Genomic DNA, 23,779 nt, shown 5'->3' with positions numbered 1-23,779 from the left:
TAAAGGAACCTCCGCTTTTGGAACTAGGGTAGGATGACTTGTGGGTGGAGTTTCCATTTATCTTGAATTCTTGCGGGATTGGGATAGAATCATCCTATTTGTGTGTTTAGGATTGCCCCTTGGTATGGTTGAACTTGTAATGGTTGCAGGTGAGACTTGGGAATGTTGATAGCAAAACATTAACTGTGGAGAAGATCTATTGTCATCTGGGTGTGTTGTTGGCACTGATGAAGAGTGCTGGCTTTGATGAGTCAGTCGTCCAAGTATGGGAATACGTGGACATTTTGTCTGAGCAGATGAGCTGCAACCACTGCTAGGCTTTTGGTTAACACTTGAGGTGCGGTGGTTAGCCCGAATGTCAGAGCTTCAAACTGGTAATGTTTGTCAGCTCTGACAAATATTAAGATTTTGCAATGAGCTGGATGTATTGGTATGAGGAAGTAGGCGTTCTTTAGGTCTGAGTTGCCATAAAGTTGCCATATTGAAGAAGCAGAATGACGTCCTGTAAGGTAACCATGTGGAGGTGTTCTGATAGGATGTATTGTTTGAAGGGCCTGAGATCTAAGATTGGCTCTAAGTACCTGTCGTTTTTCAAGATTAGGAAGTATACAGAAAATCTACTCAGGGTGTTGCTCCACGGGGGGAGGCACCCTTACCTCCATCACTGGTGTTTTTACCTCTGTAGGAGGCACAAGAGTAGCCCTTGGCGTAGGAGTACTGACCTGGCCGTTTTTGTTGGGAGGTGGAGGCCTCCGAAGAGGAGTATTTTGAGCCTCCATGGTAACTCAGGCGTGAAAGAAACTTGTAGCAAGTGTTTGGAGGGCTCCCATAGCTTTGACCGTCTCAGTATCCTTTTTTTATATTTTCTAATGTGGAGTCCACCTGAAGACCAAAAAAGATGGTTCCTTATCAAAGGGCATGTTTAACACAGCTTGTTGAACCTCAGGCTTAGACCCAGAGATTCAAAGGCAAGCATGCCCCCAAAGTAAAATACATGTGTTGACTTCTCTGGCTGCGGGGTCAGCAGCATCTAATGCGCACCGTATGGAGGTGTTAGTAATAATTTCCCCCTAAGAAACAAACTAGTGGGCACGTTTGTGTATGTTCCACTAGGACATATTGGAGTAGATCTTCTATTTCGTCCCAATGGGTGCGGTCATAGCGTGCTAGGAGTGCTTGCATGTTGGCAATACGCCAATGTTTGGCCAGCTTGAGCTGACACTTTTCCCCACTGCATCTATTCTTCTACTCTCCTTGTCAGGAGGAAGGTTGTCTCTACCCTACCCATTACAAATCTAGCCCAAATAGGGTCGTTAAATGCCCAGTGCAGCTGTCCTATGCAGCTATAGAGGAGTTTGGCACTGGTTCACCCTTCGGCCGCCACCTACCCAGTTGGACATCGGACATTGTTTTCCTCGTCTCCCCTCCGTGATTCATTGTCTGCCTCCCCTTTTTCCAGCCTGACCTTTCTGTATCCCCGGAAGTACCTTCCCCCTTGCTGTTTTTTTCTATGTTATGCTATGCTTTAGTAACTCATGTAACTATGTTATACTGTCTCCCTTTCTATGTTATGCGACGCTCCAGAAACTGATGTAACTATGAAACAATGTCCTACCTCATGTAAAGCGCACTGATAACTCCGGGTCTAGCCAGCGCTATATAAAACTTTTCAAATAAATATGCCATCAGTATGCCTTAGCATGCCTTTTAAAATGGGCAGGTATTGGGTAACCCTATGAGCGTTGGAAGGCATGTCGAAGAGGAAGTCGTCCTCTAAAGGCTCTTGATGGAGCTCCACATCAGAAATGCATCAGCCCTTGCTATAAGTTCCTGGTAAGAAGTGAGAAGGGGGAGGAGAAGGGTGCGCAGGATAAGGATACGGATCCATGTCAGCAGGAGGATCGGTGTCATAGGTGTCCCAATGGACATTTCCCTGTGCGCCGCCCTACCCAGCAGTATCTGACAGTGGAGAGACTTGTGGTGAGTCATCTAGTTGCTTGCCTGAAGATGGTGGTTCAGGAGAGTGTGATAGTGGGGGTGAAGGTGGTGGGGGTGAAGTTGGTGGAGGGTGGAAGGAGTGGCAGCCTTGTCAATAGTCTTCATCTTACAAGGAACTGGTATGTCTGAAGCCTCTTCAAAGGTAAGCTTCCTTCTAGGTGGTGGAGGAGAGGAAGCTGTGGCCAGGATTCGTCGAGTATACTCTTCTGGTGTGTGTCCAACTTTTCCTGTAACATATACAGGACTGGTTCACCCTGTGGTTTGGGACCGGGCTTGGAACTCAGCTTCAACATTTTCGGCTTCAAAGCTTCTGGTTTTGAGGTGGAATGGGTACGCGGTGTCAAGGTGGATGATGTTGACTGCCGGCTTGGCATCACAGATCGACCCAATGCCTGTTGCTGGTCTTATTACGAAGAAGCTGAAGTAGATTGTTTCGGCTTTGCATGTGCTTTCGGAGCAGAGCACAAAGGCAAGGGCGCGTGCGTAGCGTTTTTCTTGCTGTGCCAGCAAAGGCTAGACAGCAGTAGTAGCCCACGCACATGGGATTCTGAGAACAGAAACGCTGAAAGTGATTTGGCATGATTGGGCTGGTAGACATGAGCAGTGGCAGCCGTCCTCCTAATTTTTTGAGCTGGCATAATATCCTCTATTTCAGAGTCACCCTCAAGCTTAAAGCTGGAACTTTCATCGACATAAAACGTCCCCTCCTTGTCGACCGATGGCTGCTCCTGGGCATGCGCCTCAACAAATATATCAGAAGTGTAGTCGTTGGCTCTGTAGGACATCTCAAGGTGGTGAGCTCTATGATTCCGAAGGGTCTTTTTGGAACAGAATGACTTTGTTGTGCTAAGGGGACAAGCATAAGTTGCACTGCGAGTGTTGATCTGTGTGAAGATACTGCAGGTGGCAACGGGGGCAGAACCAAAAGGGTGTGCGTTCCATTACCAGTGGAGCATTTTTGAGAAGACGGGTAAAAATGTGAAAGGTAAGCCTCGAACGGCACTGTGCCAAAGGGGCTTTGGTCGAACGGAGTCGAACCGGTGGAGTTTTTGTAAAAGGAGCAACTGGAGAAGAGCGAACGATAACAAACTGAAGAACTGAACCGAAACAAAGTCGAAACACGGATCGGAGGTACACATGTCCGAACCAGATGGTGGAGAAAAAACTATGTTAGATCTGGCACTTTTGACAGGTTTACCCCTAAACCTTTTGCCTTTTGCCTCCTATTTTTCAGACCCTGTTTTTGTTGTCTATAGGATTGTGGGCACTTTACCACTGCTGATCAGTGCTAAAGTGTATATACTGTCTGTATAAATTGTGACAATGATTGGTTGACAATGATTGGTTATCCATGATTGGTTATCCATGATTGGCATATTTGATTTACTAGTAAGTTCCTAATAAAGTGCACGGTGTGTGCCAGGGCCTGTAAATCAAATGCTACTAGTGGGCTTGCAGCACTGGTTGGGCCACCCACAAGAGTAGCCCTGTAAATGTGTCTCAGATCTACCACTATAGTGTCTGCGCACGCAGTTGTGAACTGCCAGGGTTGTCCTGACAAGTGCACCCACTTGCGAGGCCCAAACCTTCCCTTTCCTTACATGTAAGGCACCCCTAAGGTAGGCCCAAGGTGCCCCCTTGGGCAGGGTGCAGTGTATGTAAATGCTAGGACATGTATTAGTGTGTTAGACATATCCGGATAATGAAATACTGTCCATTTCATTTTTCACTGTTCAAAAGGCTATCTGTCCCATAGGCTTATCATTGGGGTTGCACTGTAAAAAATGTATGTGTGGAACTTGCAATAGGGACAATGTTGGACTTGGCCTTTTTTCCCCCAAAATGTTTCGCTTTTGACCCCCTCATCTAGATTGTCTCCCCCATGGGATTAAACCTGTATAGGCCATGAGTGGTGTGAGACATCTTGTGAAAAATGTAATTACCTGAAGTAATGTGAGCACTTGTAAAATCCCTCATTTTAAAACTGCACCCCCATTTTGGAAATGTACCTGACTGAAATGTATTGCTTTTAAAATGGATGCCATGGTCATGGGTTTTGCCACTGGACTGACATAGGTCAGCGGTCTAGATAATATTACCCAGCTACCCCTAGCTTTTGGAGGGAAAGCCTGGCACCCAGGGTGCTCACCCCCTCCCCTAGAACCAGTTTAGGCTAGATGTGCCAACATTCTAGAAGGTCCTGGCACTGCCTGGGAGGAGGGTATAAATAGGGTGAAGTGTCACCAGAGAGTCAGTCAGCGCTGGGACAAGGAAGGGAGGGGACCTGTTGTGAGGTGCTACCGCCACATGGGCCTGTGAGCTGGGCCCTGCACCCCTATAAACCCCCCCCGCTGCTGTCCCCATGGGCCCCTGACAAGGGAGGGCCCCTACCCAGGACACTGACGCTGTGGGACCTTGAATTACGTCAGCGCTGAGGGAAAGAGGTGCCCACATGAGGAGGTGAGGAGCGTGCCCCTGGGGCTGGCTGTGGAACTATTCGCATCCCCTCCGTGAGGAGCGCCTGTCAGACGCTGTTTGGGGAGGTTGGTGCCCCCAGGAAGCTGTGGCCCCTGTGGAAGCGCTGGACTGGGAGGAGCTGCCCGGGGAGGATTGTGCCCCCGAGGAACTGTGCCTCACTGACCTGCCTCAGTCAACCAGCCCCTGGACTGCTGAACAAGCAGTGCGCTGTGAATAGCGCCATAGCACTGAGAAGACTGTGAGGAAAAATAGCGCTAATCTGCCCCAGAACTGCCGTGTGGGCGCAGGGAGCAGTGCGCTGTGAATAGCGCTGTGGTGAGGAGTAGTGCGCGGTGGAAAACGCTGTTTCCTGAGGAGACTGTGGCAAGGAGCAGTGCGCTGTGAATAGCGCTGCCTGAGGAGGCGCGCTTTTGTCGCTATATAAATAATTAAAAGGGAGCCTACCCCTTGTCTTTGCCACGCGCTGCGTGGTAGCGCCGGAATCCGCCGCCGCCGTGAGGAGACCCCCCTTTCTGGGGTGTGCAGCGTTGCGGCGGCCCCCGATGTGAGGAGAGGGCCGCCGGAGTAGAGAAAGGGCCGCGCTGGGCCCGAGAAGCCAGCCTCGACCTGCCCATGCGACGGGGGCGTCCGGCCGCGTCATTGGCCCGCCCCCGCCAACGCCGCGCAGGGATTGGTCGCCTGCCCGGGCGGCCGGGAAGACAGGAAGAAGCGGAGTCTAAGCCCCGGGTCCCCGTGAGGTAGGAGGGGGACCCGGGTGAAGCTTCGTTGCGGGGCTCCCATGCCAAGGAGGGAGCCCCGAGAGGAGCAACCGGAGCGGGAGGCCACCCCGCCGGTCTGTGTCCCCACGCGAGGGACCGGTGAGGCAGGCGGGGCCGGGGCACACTGTCGGTGCCCGCCCTACCTCCCGGCCTGAGGCGCCCGGACTAGAGCAGCTGCGAGGCTCCCGTGCAGTCGAGGGAGCCCCGATTGAGCCGCCCCGACCCCCCAGGGAAGAGGAAGGAGCCGGGTGAGTCCCCCAGAGGGGAGTAGAGTTTCCCTCTGCGTGTGTTACGCCAGGGGGCCTCGAGGCACATTGCCGGTGCCTGCCCCTACGCCTTGCAGTCCAGGTCCCCCCAGGATAAGAGGGGCCTGGGAGAATCGGAGGTCGCAGGAAAGTGCTGCAGGACCCGCAGGGCTCCCAGTTGGTCAGGGAAGCCCTGCAATTGAGAGCACGTTGCAGCAGGGGCATCGAGGCACATTGCCGGTGCCTGCCCCCACCGCAAAGGAGGCCCTGGACAGCCCGGTGAGTGTGGGCAATAATGTACAGTGTGGGGGGTAGAGAGGGCAATGGGACACAGGGTCGGTGTCCGCCTCCCCCCCCCCTGCCTCTATTGACTAAGTGGGGCCCAAGTGCCTAGAAACCCACTAAAGGCTGTTGGTGACTGCTGCCTCAGAGCCCCAGGATACCAGGGAGGCGTACTGAACTGCTTATAGAAGCCCTTGCTCACCCTAAGGATCACAGGAGGGAGGTAGAAGGTTGTAGTGGTCCCCAGGGAAAGGGTTGTCATATACAGCCAAGTGAGAGGCCCATTGGAATGCATCTTTTTGCTTGCTGCCTAATTTTCCCTGGAGTGTTTTAGTCCTGACATCCCACCTCTATATGTATGCCCCGAGGAGGGTTGCCCTAGGTTAATGGTAGAGGGAGCCTACCCGTTTCTGTATAGGTGTTCCTTATCTATGAAGGGGGCCCTACCTGATGTTAATGCTAGGCGATGTATGTTCCGCCTGACATTTGATACACCTAGCCGGTGACATGCCTGATGAAATGCCATAGTTACCTGTTGCCAGATGGTCCCTGAGGTTAGGCCTGGCTCTTAGGTTATTGGTTATACGTTTATAGTGAGGCCACTTTCCTATCTAACGGTTAATTGCATGTTTTTGTGCCACCGTGCAGGTGATTGTACCTTTTATTACAGGTGCTCCTATTTATGAGGTACTATGATGCCCTGATGTTTTCTTTTACAGGGGTGGGGATTGGCGTCCTAATGCATGAGGTGTATTTATGCATAATGTTGTATCTTACATTTTCAGCCAACCCCCTAAGGATGAGAGCCTGAGTTGGCCCCGCCAGATTGGCCCCAGGTCTAATGTTTTATTAACCATCCTTTTTCCTTAAAGCTATGGACTCAACCCTTTTTATCCCATGTAAATAATCCCCCTCTGAAGTACTTGGCTCTGGTGCCAGTTGGCGCCGTGTTATGATGACACTGTCGATGCATTTTTGCCTTGCAGGTTGGAGATACTAAACTACTTAATTTTCCAACTCAAATTGGTGTCCTGCCTCTTTTGTGGTGTGCCTGGTGTGTTGACTGAGGGTACTGCGTGAGTGCTTCACATGTCCTCCAAGTTTGGCCTGCCCGCTTGATGCCATGCTACCCCCTTTGAGACTTGGGCAACCCCCATTTCCAACAGACAAGATAAGAAAATAGAGTTCTGACTTTCTGAACTATTATTAACGCACCTTTTGTTGGAGGTGGTTTTAAATCCTGTGTTTGAAAATGCCACTTTTAGAAAGTGGGCATTTTCTTACTTCACCATTCTGTGGGCCTATGGCTGTTTGTGTATTCAGAGTCTGGTGTGTGAGTGGCAGGAGCTGAGATGTGCACTCACTCTAGACAGTCACGGAGGGGTGACTCATCACTGGCCTGGACAGATCTGGTCTGTATTTAGAGGGGTGGGAGGAGTTGTGCTTACACCTGAATAGTTGTTTCTCCTTCTGCAAAATTCTGGCTCCGCCCCCTGTAGTCATGCTGCACCAGTGAGGGCAAAACTGGTTTGGACCTGGTTCAGACACCATTGCCACAAAGAGAACAAAAACATTTTGAAGTATAAGTATTACATCTAAAACCCCTGGACTTTAGATTACTTCCAGGAACAAGAGGACCCTGCCAAGAAGAAGAGCTGGAGAGCTGTAAGATGGAGTACTGCCCCTTTGCTGTGTGGCGTTGGCCTGCAGTTGCTGCTTCTGTCTGTGGTCGAGGAAAATAACTGACTCTTTTTGCCCTGCTGTTGTTTCCTACTTGTGAAGAATTCCAAGGGCTTGTGTGTGCTGGCCTCCTGTTTCTGAAGACTTAGGGACATCAAAGTCTTCATCCTGTGTACTACATTTATTTTTTTATTTCCCGGAGCTTCACACGATCTGTTGATATTGGCCTAAACTTCCTTGCGCTGCTAGGGGAGTTGGTGTGCTCTTTCAGAAAAAACTCATTGAGTGCTGCACTGCCAATGCCCAGCTGAGGAGGTGCTTATTGAATTATTCAGCGCTGTGAGTGCCATGATGTCCCCCCTTCTTTTACTACAAAGAAAAACATGTGTTGGGCACTTTGCTGTTCCTGACAGGAGAAGCGTGTGTTTGCTCTGCTTCCTGATCAGTGCGTGTGGAGCGTGCTTTCAGAGGCACAGTGGTGGGGCAAGAGTTCCTGGTCCAAGGAGCACTCTGACCTGGGAGCGCTGATTGAGCCTGCTTCCAGTGCATTCGGAGCGCTGCAGGGCTCCCTGTGTTGTGGGCAGTGGAGGGGAGAGTTGGCGGATGGAAAAGTGTTCTCCCCGTCCGTTCGCCGCAGCGGGATATGAACGCTGAACAAAAAGATGCTTCCAGATGAGAAGCGCCGACTACCATGTATAACCCCCCTCGAGGAGACCCACCAGCCGACCTGGAGGGTTGGCTGCCGGCCACAAGTCAAAGATTCCCCTAAGTGGTCCCGCCCTCGTTCCTTTTTCAGGCGGGACTGTGACTCGGAGGAGTTCCATCTGTTAGCCTGCTGCAGGCCGGGCCAGCGAGGAAGGCCGAGCGCGTTCTCCCCGACCTGCAGCATCAAGGTCATCCTGCTGGAAGCGTGACAAGAGACCACCAGCATCAAGGCGAGACCAGAGTCCTGCGAGGGCTCAGGATCAGCGAATGGCCCGCACCTGGGGTAGGGACTCTTGTCTTTGCTCCCGCTGCGCCGCAGTCTCGCTGGCAGCTGTAGGGAAGCCGTATATACCCACAGGAGACCTCAAGGGAGGTCCCAGCTGCGTGGCTCATGGAAGTGGGCACCTGTAACCAGGTCGCTGCGGTGACTTGTACCGCAGTATCCGTAGTGGCTGGGCAGATGGCCCAGCCGCCTAGGAAAACGGGAGCACCATATAACTGGTAGTAGGTGCACAGAGATCTGTGGCCTACGGATATATGCTGAAATACCGTACCCTATGGCCTACGGGCTACAATTGCCATTCCTGCATCCCATGGTGATCTTGTGGGGGGAATCTATGTGGTATCCCCCTTACCTACTAACTCATGCCATAATGTATGTTGGGGTGACATGAGCAGCACAAGGAAGGTGTTGTTTCTTATATTGTTGCCATAATATTTTCAGGACTTGCAGAACTTCTAAGTAAATGATTTACTGCACTAATGGTGGCAAAGTGATCATGATGCATATGAGGTTATGACAACCTGCCCTACGGCACAAATATTCATGTAATGGTGATCTTTTGCTTTATATGCATCTTTATGACAAGCGCCTAGTGGCGCACTGATTTAAGTGATATGGTCTAATGTGTTTTACATGCTACAAAGTGATTTATGGTCTAATGTGTTTTATGTACGAATACAAAGAATTCTTTTGATATAACCTTGTGTGCAGTTTCTTTTTGTGGTGTGCCTAGTATGTCCTTGTGTGTGTGTGGTGTGCAAAAGCTTTACACATTGCCTCTGGAATAAGCCTGTCTGCTCTGCCAAGCTACCAAGGGGGTGAGCGGGGGTTATCTTGGTTGTGTAACTCCCTTACCCTGACTAGAGTGGTGAGTTATTCCTGCATACCCTAGCCAACCAGATACCACATTTCTAACACAATCTAACAATTGAGTCAATGCCCATGCGCATTATCAAAGAGAGGAGAAGTCACTTGACCTTGTGACTTGAAAGACTTCTTCAAAGAAAAACTTGCCCAACTTCAAACTCAACACTAGATGGCAGGAATATGCAGAGCATGTGCATCTACAGCCACATATGTCAAACATATATTTCTGGAGTACATTTAAATGTCCATCAAGTGGACAAGTGGTTATACATTTTACTTGTCCATGTCCAATGACAAGTTAATTTCCCTTTAGCTTGAGGTTTAGAACCAGCGTTTCCAGATCCTGTTTACAACCCAACAGACAGGGTGGCATAAAAGCTACATGGTGTTTTAATGGTCTGGGGTCACTGCTTGTGGTGGTTTACTGAAACTAGAGGGACAAGGATTCAGCACCACTGCTAAAGAGTGGCTCCCTCTAGTGTGGGATCTATCCAAGATATGGTCAATCAGTATGGTGGCTTTTTTTTTTATAGAGGTAATCTTGTGAAATAGGCAATACATTTTGAAAACACTTTGGGCACGCAGAGGGAGCTAGTGTAAGTGGATCAGAGTTGAGGTGGTTTAGTATTTTGTTGCTCCTCTTTCATGAGATGGAGGCATCCTAAAAGACTGCTTTCAAGCAATCCAGGCAGATTCTTGTAGACCTGTGAGGCAGAGTTGACATGTGGTAGAATGAGACCACAGAGCCTTTTCTAGAATGTAATGAGTGACAAGTGAGGCTTTAGCTTGTATACAAACAATCATTAGAGGCAGAAGGTCTACAATATTTTGACAATGAATATTTCAAGCTCTGCTGTGCATTAATATGGAAGCCAAGAAAATAGGCATATATTACAGGAAAGGAACATTTGTTTAGATCAGTGGGATCTAACGTAGGTCGAGTGGGCCCAGCTCCAGCCAGATTTTCAGGGTATTCACAAAAGTTAAACGTACACTGAATCAATCTAAATGAAAATCAGTTTCACAGTCTGAGGTTATCCCAAATCTCAGACTCTGATCCTGTCTCATGGACCAACACTGGACACTCAAGATCAAGTTGCTTAGTATCAAACCAAAGTGAATGTAAAACACAAATTAAAACTTATCCAAACATACATATGCCTTTAAAGATTTATTACAAGATTTTTTTTTTAAAAGCCAAGCCAGTATCAAATTTTCAATCAGCTTATATAAAAGTACAGAATGAAAGAAATGTTAACCACAAGAGGGCACACATTCACATTAAATGAGCCTTATGGCCATAGATTACAACCTCAAAAAACCGAACTCCATCCAACACCCCTCTATCAAGAGACTTAAACAGTCTGCACAACAACATATTCTGAAAGCATTTCTCTGGCACAGCAACAGCGTCACCAAGGGCAACACAATGATTCTTTTTTATTCGCTCACAAGCACAGATAAGCAAGTGGCAGAACTGCCACCGACCCATTCCCAGTAACATGTGAAGTGCCACTCTCCTAGCAAACTTACTTTTTATGTTGAAGCCTGCCAGACAGCACAATTGTCTGGTAAGAAAGAGGTATTAGAAAGATGTTAAAAACTGACCTGGAAAGCAACTCCACCCATTGCTTTCCATTGGCTTTTTGTTTTGTCACTATTTTCGGGATTTCTATTATGGCTTTATTTGTTTTACCCTGTTCATCTAGTCTTTGCCCCTCCTGTGGAGCACAGCGTGTTTACCATCTCTCTGATGGTCTCCTTTAATCATTCTACCAGTTTCTGCTTTTCTGGAATTTATTTTTATCTTTTTCCAAAGGCATTCCATGAGAGTGCATGTGTTTCCGCCATTCTGTAACGTTTTCCTACTTCTACCAGCACATTTCTTTTCATAACATTATAAAAGTTCTACTTTCAACACTTTTTTCCTATGAGCCAGAAGTTTTATATAGGTTAACCCTTCCAGTTACTCTCAATTTTAAGTCATTCCATCTAGCGCTTTCCTGTATGTCCATGTGCATATTGCATTTCGTACCATTAACACTATCGTAATTAAAAAATGTATACCACGCATTTCGTACGTTTTCAGTGAGAGTGCATGTATTATTACTGGAGATGGACGTTACTCTCGTAATTGCACATAGTTTAACCACGCGGAAGTAAGTACCCAAACATTCTGTGAGATTACATAGAATTACGTGTGAAAACTGATTCGGCACTTAGCTCTCTTTTCTTAGCACTAAAATGGATTGGAGAAATCACGCTAAATACAATAGAACATAAATAGCACGCAGCCGCTCGCTAAATGTGCTCTGGTGGTAGGATTTTGCTCCACCTTACCCCAGCATTTAGCAGTAGTATCTTAGTGCAAAATGCACCCCTTCTGTATACTATAGGAAATAGCACATTGGAACCCTACTGAGATACAGACCCTATCCACCACCTTTTGGGCCTAGTCCAAACATTAATACTATTTGGGTGGATACTTTCTACTCTCCAGATATATCCATCGTAAATAATCCATGGTTTCCTCTCGCTTGGTGCCCTGCTCCCTTGCTTCACATCAGCTACCTCTTGTGGGTGACCTGTATGACAATGGTACCTTTAAGCGCAGCTCTTCTATGGCAGATGGGAGAGACTCAACTCAAATGGATAATTTTATATTCCATGGCTTACACAGCACGCTATGGGTTACCTTGCCTGCTTATCCCGACGAACCTAAGGAATTTCTCCCTCTACATTAGGCCTTTCCTCTTCAGATAACTGCAAACTGGTATCAGGACTGTCACATTTCTTTGCAACAGTTGCCTTCTGGCGCAATGAAATTGAGAGCTGCCTCGGAGCGCGACTTAAGATATTCCATCCCTGAGACAACCTGGGATTATTTCCATATGCAAACCAAACTCTACTCTAATAACCATTGTCACAAATTATTACTACACTGCACATTTCTTCATTGGGCATACTTGACCCCAAAGGCCCTGGCTCAGTTTGACACCACTAGGCTGCACCAATGCCCCAAATCAAAAGCAGAGGACGACGATTTTGCACATTTATCCTGTAATTGTGCAGTGATCCATTCCTTTCAGAGGGAGGTTTACTCTAGGTTATCTCTCATGATAGAACAAACACCTAACCCAGACCCACTGAAAGTCTTACTCGTTATGTTAAACCTATTCCCCTTCCAGTACGGTGCTTCACTGCCATTGCGCTACTTCTGGCCAAAAGAAAGGTGGCGTTACATTGGGGCAGTAATACCTTCCCCACTATACCCGCCTAGCTGATAGATATGTCATACGGTCACATCTCTAACGAATTCTGCACATCTCTACAGCCCATCGCTTCCAAACGTAAGGACATAGGGCAGCCGGTTAGAGATGATCTTTTAACCATGGATCAAACTGGAGAACACACAGAGGCAGACTGAACCTTTCTGTCCACATCCAGTGCTATGAACAATTGTGCAGACTGTTCATCATCTGAATTGAGTCGCTCTGATGTGATGTCTTTCTTTAAAGTCCCTTGTGTTTTTATGAGCATTTGTCTCCTTGCCATCTCTTTTCCTGGGAAACAACCTTTACAACGCAACTTTTACAACGCACTACCATTACAACGAAACTTTTACAACGCATCATCCATTACATCGCATGCCATTACAACGCAACCATTACAACGCATGACACTACAACGCATAGCACTACAACGCATAGCACTACAACGCATAGCACTACAACGCATAGCACTACAACGCATAGCACTACAACGCATGTCATTACAACGCATGTCATTACAACGCATACCATTACAACACATACCATTACAACACATACCATCACAACGCATACCATAACAACGCATAGTACCCGTACATTAGCCAACACTTACCCTACTGTTGCACCCCCTGGAGTTAGAATAGTAATTTTTACCCCTACACTATCCAATACTTACCATACATGCAATGTAATGGTATGCGTTGTAATGGTATGCGTTGTAAAGGTAGTATGCGTTGTAATGGAATGCATTGTAAAGGTAGTTTTTTTAAATTCATTGTAATGGCATGCGTTGTAATGGAATGCGTTGTAATGGATGTTGTGTTGTAAAAAATGTGTTGTAACGTCATACATCCCTTTTCCTTCATATTGCTACCGCCCCACCTATTTATTTTGCCTATTGCATTGGAGTGCCAAGTATTGTGTATTTTTTGCAATGTGTAGCTTCTGTGTTTCTTTTTTTCTTGCAAATGATAAAGAAAAAAAAAATGCTACCTGCAATAGAACATAAACAGCAGCGTGAGCAGCCATTCACACTCACTAAATGTGTTCTCGCAGTAGGACCATTTTCACTCAAATTACTCTTAATTACGCAAAGGGGTGTAATAGTGGTATTATCGGTATTTCCGTGCTATAGAGTAACGCAGAATTACCAACATTATTCAGATTACTCCGCCATAATTAAAATTCCGCCCAGGCCTAATTCATACCATTTACTGTGTTTTTGGGTTCACTCAGCCATTTCTTTTCATTTCATTACAAAAAACTGAATTTTTCATAATTTTGTCCTAACAGTAGCTTTTATAAACACTTTACATTTTATAAAGCAAAACTGAACTCACATACAAGTTATTCTGTTGACATTGTACAACAACTGGAAAACTCAAATCAGTAGTATAAATCGCTAAGAAACCCGAACTTTGCAATCATTACCGTCACGAAAAACAAGGAAAAATCTGATTTTCAATTCCAAAAGACGACAGACCTTCAGTGTCTCGAAGAAGAAACCCAAATCCACTTATCACCACTCTGAAATTAATAACTACCATACACCGCCTGAAAAAAACTGATATAGAGACCAGAGCTAAATAAATACAATAATCTTCACAGGTACAAACAGCCCCAGTTTTCAAAATATGTAACTTACAAGCAGTCAAACCAGTGCACCACCACTACATCGAAAAACCAATAAATCAATTAGATCATTATGTCAACATGCAATGAGGTAGAGGTGGTTCTTGCGACCAAATAGCTAGGATATCAATTAGAAAAGTAAATCTTTCAGGACAAGTTCATGGCACATTTAGGTAATGGCAACATAACTTAGAAAAAGCTGATAATGTAGTTCCAGGCAACAGACACATACAAGTTAATTAAACAAAGAGAAGCGAATGATCATCTTTCCCATAACATTTATTTCTTACTTCAAAGAAGGCGGGTCTATACAATTGTTTTAGGTATCCATATGGGTCAAACCTTCAAACAATTAATCAAATTAGGAATCCTGAAAGTCTGGAATGGATCAGTCCACAAGGACCAAACATCATACCACTGCTGCTTCTGGAAAAGTGAGGACATAAATATAAGCCAGTTGTGGGTAAGGTATTAAAGACAAAGGTGCAAGAGAAGTGGGTAGCTCTACAGATGCATCATGAGGGGATGCAAAGCTGGTTGAACACAGGAAATAAGGTACCAGAACAATGTGAGAAAAGCGGTCTAGTTCAACAATATGTGGGAAAAGAATAAAAACAAGACTTTGGAAATAGATTACGCAACATCAACTAAGTACAATATGGGTAGACATGACAAAGATGGATCCTACAAACAAAACAGAAATATAACAGTGAGAATAGTACAGGTTAAGAGAGGAGCACAATTTAAAAATAGCAAACAGAAGAGTGATATAGCAGAGGACAACCAAGTGGCGTTTCACCAGTGGTCATTCCTCACAAGGAGAATAATGCACAAAAAAGGACTTGCAGCTGATGCTACTGAGTCTGATTTATACCAACCTGTATAACTGCACTAAACCAGCACGTGTTACCGATATTCTTCATCCCAACTGGCCAGTTGTCCACTCTTCTCCACTCGTTTGGGTTTGGATGATCTCTCCACACTTCGCAGCGTTTCCTTTTGGAGCGGCTTTTACTTTCATTGATTTCAGACTCATAGGTCCTGCCGCAGAAACAAACAAAGGTAAAACATCTGTGTTGGCCGAAATAGAAGGAAAAAAACTGGTTTGCTCTCTTGGATGAGTGTTGGGAAAATTGGAGGAGACCGCAACTGGACAATTTAAAAGCATGTTATGTTATAAAAAAATTTCCAACATCGAAAAGTGGTGACGAAAATGTAGCAACATTGGACAGAAAGCCTGCGAGCAAGTCAAACAGAATCTGTTGTTCTTCCAAACTCCAAATCCCCCTGCCAGTCAGACACTCTTATATGGTACTCAGAGGCTCTGTATAGTTATAGGAGGCTGGCCAATTATCTAATGCAAAGCGCCTCTACTGCTGTGAAAGACAAAATGCGCCCTTCTATGCAACTGCCACCACCATGATGAACACTGATACAACTGCTGGCTGCTATCGTCTAGTCAGGGTATCCTTGTACCAGAAGGCTATTGTGTGCCTGCTTTACTTTGCCTTTTATTCTGAAAGAAGAGGTAACCTGTGACTGCAGTTTACCACACCCTTTACCCAGTTCATATCTTAAGGTTACAAAGAGCAGTCGCTCAGTCTCAATCTCAGTAGGATGCTTCCTAAGAAAATCCTCCCACCGTCATTGCCTTAGGTTCCTCCTGAAACTATTAAGTGATGCCTTCAATTTTTCAGTGCTTTGAGATATTGCCAATCTCCAAGTGTTGTCACTCTCTAAGCGCTTTCAGATAACCACCAACAAGTTACAAGTATCAAGAAACTTCCACGATTTTATGTGTCTCAATGCAGCACAAAGATTTCCCACACATCAATGTTTAGCTGAGGCAAAGACGACTCTCTCTGCAGATGATCACTCCACATTGCAAGTCTGGGGGTGAAAGCCAAAACCAAATCTCCCATTTGGCCTCCTCATCTTCCCAATCATTTTTACAGTGTTCCACATACTTGCCAGTAATGCTTGTGGGTGAGGCTCGCAGGCAAGGTTTATCTGTCAGTTCTTCCAAACCTACAACTAAAGCTCTGTAACTGCAAATGGATTTTTCATTATATTTTGCTTAGGATGAAGGGCAATTAAGGAATGGTTACATTTGCTCCTTTCTTCCATTTACTTTCACATTCTAGTTTTTAATATCCAACTCCACTACATTCAACAGCACCTTGGGTCTCTCCAACATCAGATCATAAAAGCATGGTAACCTATCCAATGCACTTCCAAAGCAATACAAAGTCATTTGTAGTGGCCTAAGTCAACACTGTTCATATACATTTTGGTGTACAAAAGCTGATCAACCATGCTTTCACAGCCACTTCACATTAAAAATATCCACCTGGTAGCTTCCACTACCTATCAACTAGCTCACTGTACAAACTTAGTAGTGCCTTGCATGAATTTGCCTCAATTAACCAGACATCCTTAGTCACCGCAAAAACTCTGCGGGACTTTAAAAAGGAGAGAACATCACAAGGTAATGTCACTGCAAAAAGTGGTTGTCGATGTGACAGAATCGATGTAACCCAGAAGTGTCTAGTGAATGTACCTGCAAGGGTCTCGTCCTTCAGCTTCTGGATTTGTAGAGTCCCGTAAACTAAGAGCGATGGCTGCTTGAAGTGCTTCTCTATCATTTTTTAAGTCAATCACAGCTAGAGGATTACAAAGACTGTATTTTAACAGACATTAATTAAATAACAACGCATCTCACCCACAGAGTAAGACCCCCTTGAAAGTATGAATTCCTAAAATTATTTTTAACTTTCAGCATTTATTTATTTTACAAATTAATGCCATTTTATTTTAGCATCGTATGTTGGAATTCTTAGAAATGAAATGAAACTAATTTGAGTTTAAAAATGTACTACACTGAGTATTTCATACAGACCATGCAGTTGGTATAAAAGCAAGTCAATCAAAAATATACTAATTTTCAAAGCAACAATATTAAACCATGTAAGGCAAATTACATTCTAAAGTTTGATTGGATTATTAACACAACCTCCATTACACGTCTTCAGAAAGACAGTCTTGCTTGTTATTGTTTAAACTTTTGAAAGTATGTTGTTAAATATTCAGACAAATGCACTTTTATTTTTACACTTTAGTTAAAGGTCTAGAGGTACAAATACCTTGGTCAATATAGCAATACTTTTTTGTGTCACAGAATTCGAGTATTACTCCATACATTAACAGGTAATAAGAATGATGATCAAATAGCCCAAAGTGTAGGGTTGCTGCGTGTAGTAAGGTGATGGAAGCATTACAAAACACACTAATTCTTTTCTCTTCCATTTCATAGTGTGCTTATTCTGACTTTTTGGGTTGAACCAAGGACACCAGCAGCTTCAACAAGACTGCATTAGGTACCCTTAAAGCTTAAACCAGACTCTGATCTAACAAAATGGGATTACAAGCCTAGAGAAAGACATGCTGCGAGTTGCCGCTGGTGAAACATGTCTTGGTTAAATTATAACTTGTGTAGACTATTGGGGTACCAATGGAGTAACTGTCTTCAATAAAGGATTTCTTCTATATAAAATAAGGTGTTTTAGCTCATTTTTTTACATCACTAAATGAATTTTTAACAGAAATAATTACAAGGGTTAGTCAACTCAATTTATTTGACATTACTGAAGGTATTCGGTGAAATACCACCAAGGAGAATTAAGTGCCATCTTCCAACCGTGCAAGGAGTATGCTACCCTGTAAGCATCTATTCTTGGCATGTACTGCTGTAGATTCATATGCTTTGCAAACTCCTGCCATCTAGTGTTGGGTCCGGATGGGTGCAAGTTTTTTTCCTTTGAAGAAGTCTTTCGAGTCACGAGGTAGAGTAACTCTTCCTAATAGTGATAATGTGCATGGGCCTCAACTACATTGTTATAAAAAAAATCTCGCAGGCGGGTGAGAATGGAGTGCAATGTAAGTGTAAGTAAAGAGATGTCCATGCATATAAAAAACAGGAACTGCAATGGCCGTAGGTGTTCGGAGAGGAGAGTGGGTGCATGTGAATCTACAGCACTGCATGCCAAGCACAGATGCTTACAGAGTAAGTAACATAATCAGTTCAAGGCATGTGTGGCTGTAGATATAAATGGTTTGCATAGACTGTAGAGTAGTGCCGGCTAAAGCGGTGGCTAATCTGTGGGTACTACAGTTGTTTGAAAGAGTGTACGTAGCACTGCCTGACCTACATTAGCTTGTTGACATGCTAGAACATGCACACAATAATGCTTGATGAAGCGTGTTCTTTAAACCATGTAGCTGCTTTGCATATATCAGCTAGGGGGATGCTGCCCAGGAAAGCCATAGAAACTTCTATTTCAGAAATAGAGAGTGCTTTAGAGGGTTGTAGGTAAAGTCCTTTTGGCTTTAACCTAACATGTCTGAATACATTTAACTATCCATCTGGCAATGCCTGATTTTGATATGGACTTTCCTGTATGAGAGGGCAAAAAAGCAATAAAGAGTTGTTTGTTTTTGAAGAAGTCTTTAACGCTTTCAAATGTAGTACATAAGGGCTCTTTTAAGACCAAATGTATGGACAGCCCTCTCCGCAACAGAGTCTGGTTGAGGAAAGAACACAGGTAACTCAATTGATTATGGTAGAAATTAAAGATCACCTTTCAATGGAATTTTCGGTGGGGGCGAAAGACCACCCTATCTTTGTGGAGCTGGAAGAAAGGCTCATTCAAAGTTAGTGCTTGGGGCTCACTAACACGTCTTAGTGATGTAATGGTGACCTTCCAAGATGAAACTTGAAGGGAGCAGTTATATAGTGACTCAAATGGTGGACCAATACGTCTTGTGAGAACAATGTTAAGATTCCAGGTAGGAGCATTTGGGACCTGTGGTGTAATCACTCTCTTAAGACCTTCCATACAGACTTTGATGACTGGTACTTTCAACAAAGAAAGGTGTTGTCTTTATAGCAAATAGGCAGCCACTGCATCCAGATGTAAGCAAGGTCAGAAAGGTGTATTTGCAAAAAATAACAAACAGTATTTTGTATTGTAGCATTAAATGGATAGACACTCTTATTGTGACAGTAAAAAACAAATCTTTTCCATTTAGCTGCAGTGCATGCTCTAGTAGTAGGCCTGCAAGCTTCTTTGCTAATGGTTATACATTCAGATGGGAGATTGAGATAACCAAATTCTATGATCTCAGGAGCCGAATTGCTAGGTTGAGTTCCTTGAGATTTGGGTTCTGAGTAAGAAGGTCCAGGTTCAGGGTAAGCTTCTCGTGGGGAACTATAAATAGTTCTAGTAGCGTTGTGAACCAGGGCCATCGGGCCCATGTGGGAGCTACTATTCTAAGTGTGAGAGATGTTTGCCTGACCTTCTGAACCAGAAATGGAAGAAGAGGGAGAGGCGGAAAATGGTAGGCAAATATCCCTGACCACTTCATCCATAGAGCATTGCCCTTGGATAGCAGGTGTGTGGACATGGAGGCGGTTTGGGTAATTTGCATTGTCCACAGTTGCGAACAGATCTGTTTGTGGAAATCTCCACTTGTGGAAGTAAGGGAGGAGGACTCTGGGTTGGGGGTTCCGATTCGTAGACTTGTTGCTGGATTCTGCTGAGTTCAGCAAAGTAGTTGTTCCCACCCAGGAGGTGTTCTGCTAACAGATGAATGTTGTGAAGTAGAGCCCAACGTTAAATGTTATGACCAAGGAATGATAACTGTAGAGAATGTGTGTCCACTGGTTTTGTAAATAGTACATGGATGTCATATTGTTCGTCCGGACTAAGACAACATTGCCGATCAGGTGAGGGGTCAATGCTTTCAACGCTAGGTGTACAGCTTGAAGCTCTAGATAATTGATGTGGAGACCCTGGCGTTTGGTGTCCCAGATACCCTGGACTGTGAGACTCTCTAGGTGAGCAACCATTCCTGTCATTAACGAGTCAGTTGTCAGGATGATGTGGGGAAATAGGGTCTAGAAAAGGCCACCCCTTTAACAGGTTGTTTGAGTTTCACCACTGCAAAGGGCAAAGAGTGCGGCTGTCCATCACCACTAGATCTCCCAATTGACCCCGAGACTGGGATCACTGTAGTGCTAGACATTCCGGTAGAAGACACAAATGTAGTCATGCATGTGGCACTATGGCGATGCATGGGGCCATCATACCCAGTAGGCGCATAACAGTTCTGACTGTCAGCGGTTGATTGGCTTGGAATCGTGATAGTAGCATTTAGACATTTTGGATTCTTGCTGTCCTGTCTTGGGTGAGGCTAATGCCAGTGGTTTGTTTAGGATAGCCCCCAGATACGGTTGAACCTGTAACGTTTGAAAATGAGATTTCTGGAAACTGATGGTGAAGCCTAGATGATGGAGCAGCAGGTCTATGGTATTTTGAGCGTGTCGCAGGCAGGGAGAAGAGTGCTGGCTTGGATAAGTCAGTCGTCAAAGATACGGGAAGACATGGATGTTTTGTCCGCTTAAATGTGCTGCTCCAACTGCTAGGCATTTGGTGAATACTCGAGGTGCAGTAGTCACCCCTAATGGGAGGACTTTGAATTAGTAATGTTTGCCTACTATCACAAATCTGAGGTATTTGCGATGTGCTGGATGTATGGGAATCTAAAAGTTGGTGTCCATTAAGTCTAAAGCTTACAAAGTTTCCTTGCTGGATAACTGGGATCATATCTTGGAGAGTGACAATATAGAAATGCTCTGACAGGATGTAATGATTTAAGGGCTGCAGATCTAAGATTGGCCCCAAAGATCCGTCCATTCTGGGGATTAGGGAGTAAAGGAAGTACACACCTGATCTGATATTTTAGAGGGATACGTTCTGTAGCTCCTTTAAGCAAGGGAGCTTGAACTTCCTCTTTGAGTAGTGTGTGGGGTTCCAGAGAGAGCCTGTGAGAGTGAGGTAATAATAATAATAATAATAATCCACATTTGTATAGCGCACAATCACCCGTTAGGGTCTCTAGGCGCTGGGGGCCGTCGGGAAGATTAAGCAAGCTATTGCCCAGAGTCGCATGGTGCTGGGCTAACCTGCCGCCGGAGCCGGGGATCGAACCCTGATCCCCAGATTCCAGTGTCAGTCGCCCTGGCCGCGGCGCCACACCTCTCCCTGGTGGAGTGTTTGGTGGTATGGTAATGAGTGTCAGACAGTAACCATGTCAGATAATGTCCAACACCAACTGGTCTGTTATTGATTGCCATGTGGGAAGTCAATCTTGTTAACGTCCCCCAAGAGGTGTTAAATGTTTGGGGGAAGGAAAAGGAAGTCATTGTTTGGTGCTGGGTGTGGCACTACGTGGGGGTGCACCTTTTCCTCTACCTTTGGTATTGATGCACCCATAGGAACCTCTATAGCAAACTTGGAGAGAGGAGTTGGGACCCTGGCCACAATGGTACAAGGTAGAGGCATCTAGAGAGGTGTTTTTTGAACCCGCTCGTTAGGTGGAGCAGCGAGGTGTTTTAAATTTGTCCATAGACTTGGCAGTCTCTGTATCATTTTTTTTATTTTTTCAAGGGCCAGGTCAACCTAGGGACCGAAAACATGTTCTTTGTCGAAAGGGACATTTAATAGACTTTGTTGTACTTCTGGCATAAAGCCAGGTATGCGGAACCAGGTATGGCACCACAGCAAGGTACTGATGTTAATACCCCTAACATCGGTATCTGCTGAATCTAACCCCATTTCTTGTGCTCCTTTGGGAGATATTGGAAGAGTTCCCCAATTTCATCCCAGTGGGCACGGACATATCTTGCAAGCAAACCCATTGAACTGGCAATATGCCAATGGTTGGCAGCTTGAGCGTTCACCCTTTAACCGGAGGTGTCAATGAATTTACTTTCCTGAGGTGGTGAATCACTGGCAGCTTGTGAATTAGCTCACCTGAAAGAGTCTGTAACAAGTGAGTCTGGAGGAATCTGCCCCTGTAATTGCAGATCAGATGGAGAAGCTTTACATCTTTTATCTGCCCTGGGCATGATGATCTTGGCTCTAGCAAGGTCTAAAGTTGTCACCTGCATCACTCAACATACCCTTAAGCATAGGGAGGTATTGAGAGGTCCTATGTGTGGAAGAGAGTGTTTTAAAAAGGAAGTCCTCGTCTAGAAGTTCCTTGTGTAGCTCGACCTCATGAAAAGTAGTGGCTCTAGCAATGAACTCCTGGTACGATGTGGTGTCATCAGGAGGAGCTGGACAAGCGAGGTACAAATCTGAGTCAGTGTCCCCTGGAGGGTCTATATCATATGTTGTCCAGAGGTCGGTTGGTGGTGGTGGTGTATCAAAAGTATCATCCCTGCACATGTCCACCTGTGTAAGAGTGTGGAAACCTTGAGGTGTTATATCCAAGTGATCTCCATCAGAGGGTGTTGGAGATAGTGAATGTGGTGGAGGTGGTGGGGTGGGTGGGGGGGGTGAAAGAGGTGGTGAAGGTGGAGGTGGTGGTGGAAGTGAAAGTGGCAAAAGACTAGTGGCCTTGTCCTTCGCCTTCTTGTTTGGCCGGGACCGGTATATCAATAGCCTCTTCAAAGAAGAGTGGTCTCTTCGATGACGGTAGAGCTGGAACTGACAGTCTGGCAAGAGTATGCCCTGTAAGGAGTTGGATGTTTGTTTGCTTTTGACGAGCCTCCAGTTTTTCTTGTAACATGTGGAGAATAGATTCCACTGGCTTGCCAGGATCAAATTTCGGAGACTGTTTTGAAGGTTTTGGTGACGAGGTGCGTTTCTGTTTTGGTGCCGAAGGTCCAGTTGGAGCCAAAGATAAAGCTCTGTGCCAAGTCAACCTTTTGTACTGTGTTGATGGCTTCAGCTGGTGTTTCAGTGCCGGGTCTGAGGGTGGGGTATCCAAAACAGTGTTTCTGTGCTAACCATGGCCTGAAGGCAGTGGTGGTCCGTGGGCCTTTTGTTTGGTAGGGGTCGAATGTCTATTAAGTTATTTGAGATGGGGTTGTGGAACAGGGGCTACCGTACTCATGGATTGTTGAGCCGGTGAAATGTCCTGCATCTCCATTATCAAGCTCATGGTCGGAGCAAGAACTGCCCTCAACGGAGAACACCTCTTCTTCCACTACAGATGATCCAGGGAGATCTTCCTCCACTTCCTCAACTTCTTGATGTCCGAAGATGTGGAAGTGTCTTTGATACTGCTGCGCAGAATCTCGAGTCAACGTACCAGACTATCTCTAGGAGTCTTTTTGGAGCGGAAAGATACGCCTCACAACCCTCCTCTCTGTGTTCTGGTGGCAAACGCGGGTTTCAGTACAGATGAAGGTCAGTCTGTGGGTATTTTGCGTGGGAGTTCGGGCAGAAACAGGAAGGCGTCTGTTCCATCACCAGCAGGGCATCCTCTGGTGAACTTGATGTAGATTGATAATGGAGGCCCAAAAGGGCAAGGCACTTGAGGGCCGCAGTGGAAGTTTGTTGATTCGATGATCGATAACATTTTCTATTTCTCGATACACAAGATGGAATACCCAATTAAAAACAATATTGGTGAAGGAGAGCACAATATGAACAGAGCACCTTAATGGTCTCAACCCTGAGCACAGGCAGAAACGTCTGAACCAGGGGGCGAAAAGAAAACAACCTAACA

At 45.5% G+C, this 23,779-nt stretch overlaps 1 protein-coding gene across 7 annotated transcripts in view; it reads right to left on the bottom strand.

The window, feature by feature from the left end:
* The window catches only part of USP28 (ubiquitin specific peptidase 28), a 505,647-nt gene that overhangs the window by 407,650 nt on the left and 74,218 nt on the right, over window positions 1-23,779 (bottom strand). For all 7 annotated transcript variants that reach the window (XM_078682349.1, XM_078682350.1, XM_078682344.1 and 4 more), the window contains exons 4-5: window positions 16,761-16,863; window positions 15,079-15,241 (exon numbers count right to left, since the gene is read on the bottom strand). In XM_078682349.1, coding sequence (XP_078538475.1) covers window positions 15,079-15,241; window positions 16,761-16,863 — 266 coding nt within the window. The remainder of the gene's footprint in view (window positions 1-15,078; window positions 15,242-16,760; window positions 16,864-23,779) is intronic.

The sequence above is a fragment of the Lissotriton helveticus genome, chromosome 3_1, assembly GCF_964261635.1.
Source record: "Lissotriton helveticus chromosome 3_1, aLisHel1.1, whole genome shotgun sequence".
NCBI classification, from domain to species: Eukaryota; Metazoa; Chordata; class Amphibia; order Caudata; family Salamandridae; genus Lissotriton; species Lissotriton helveticus.
This window is presented reverse-complemented; position numbering and strand designations above follow the sequence as displayed.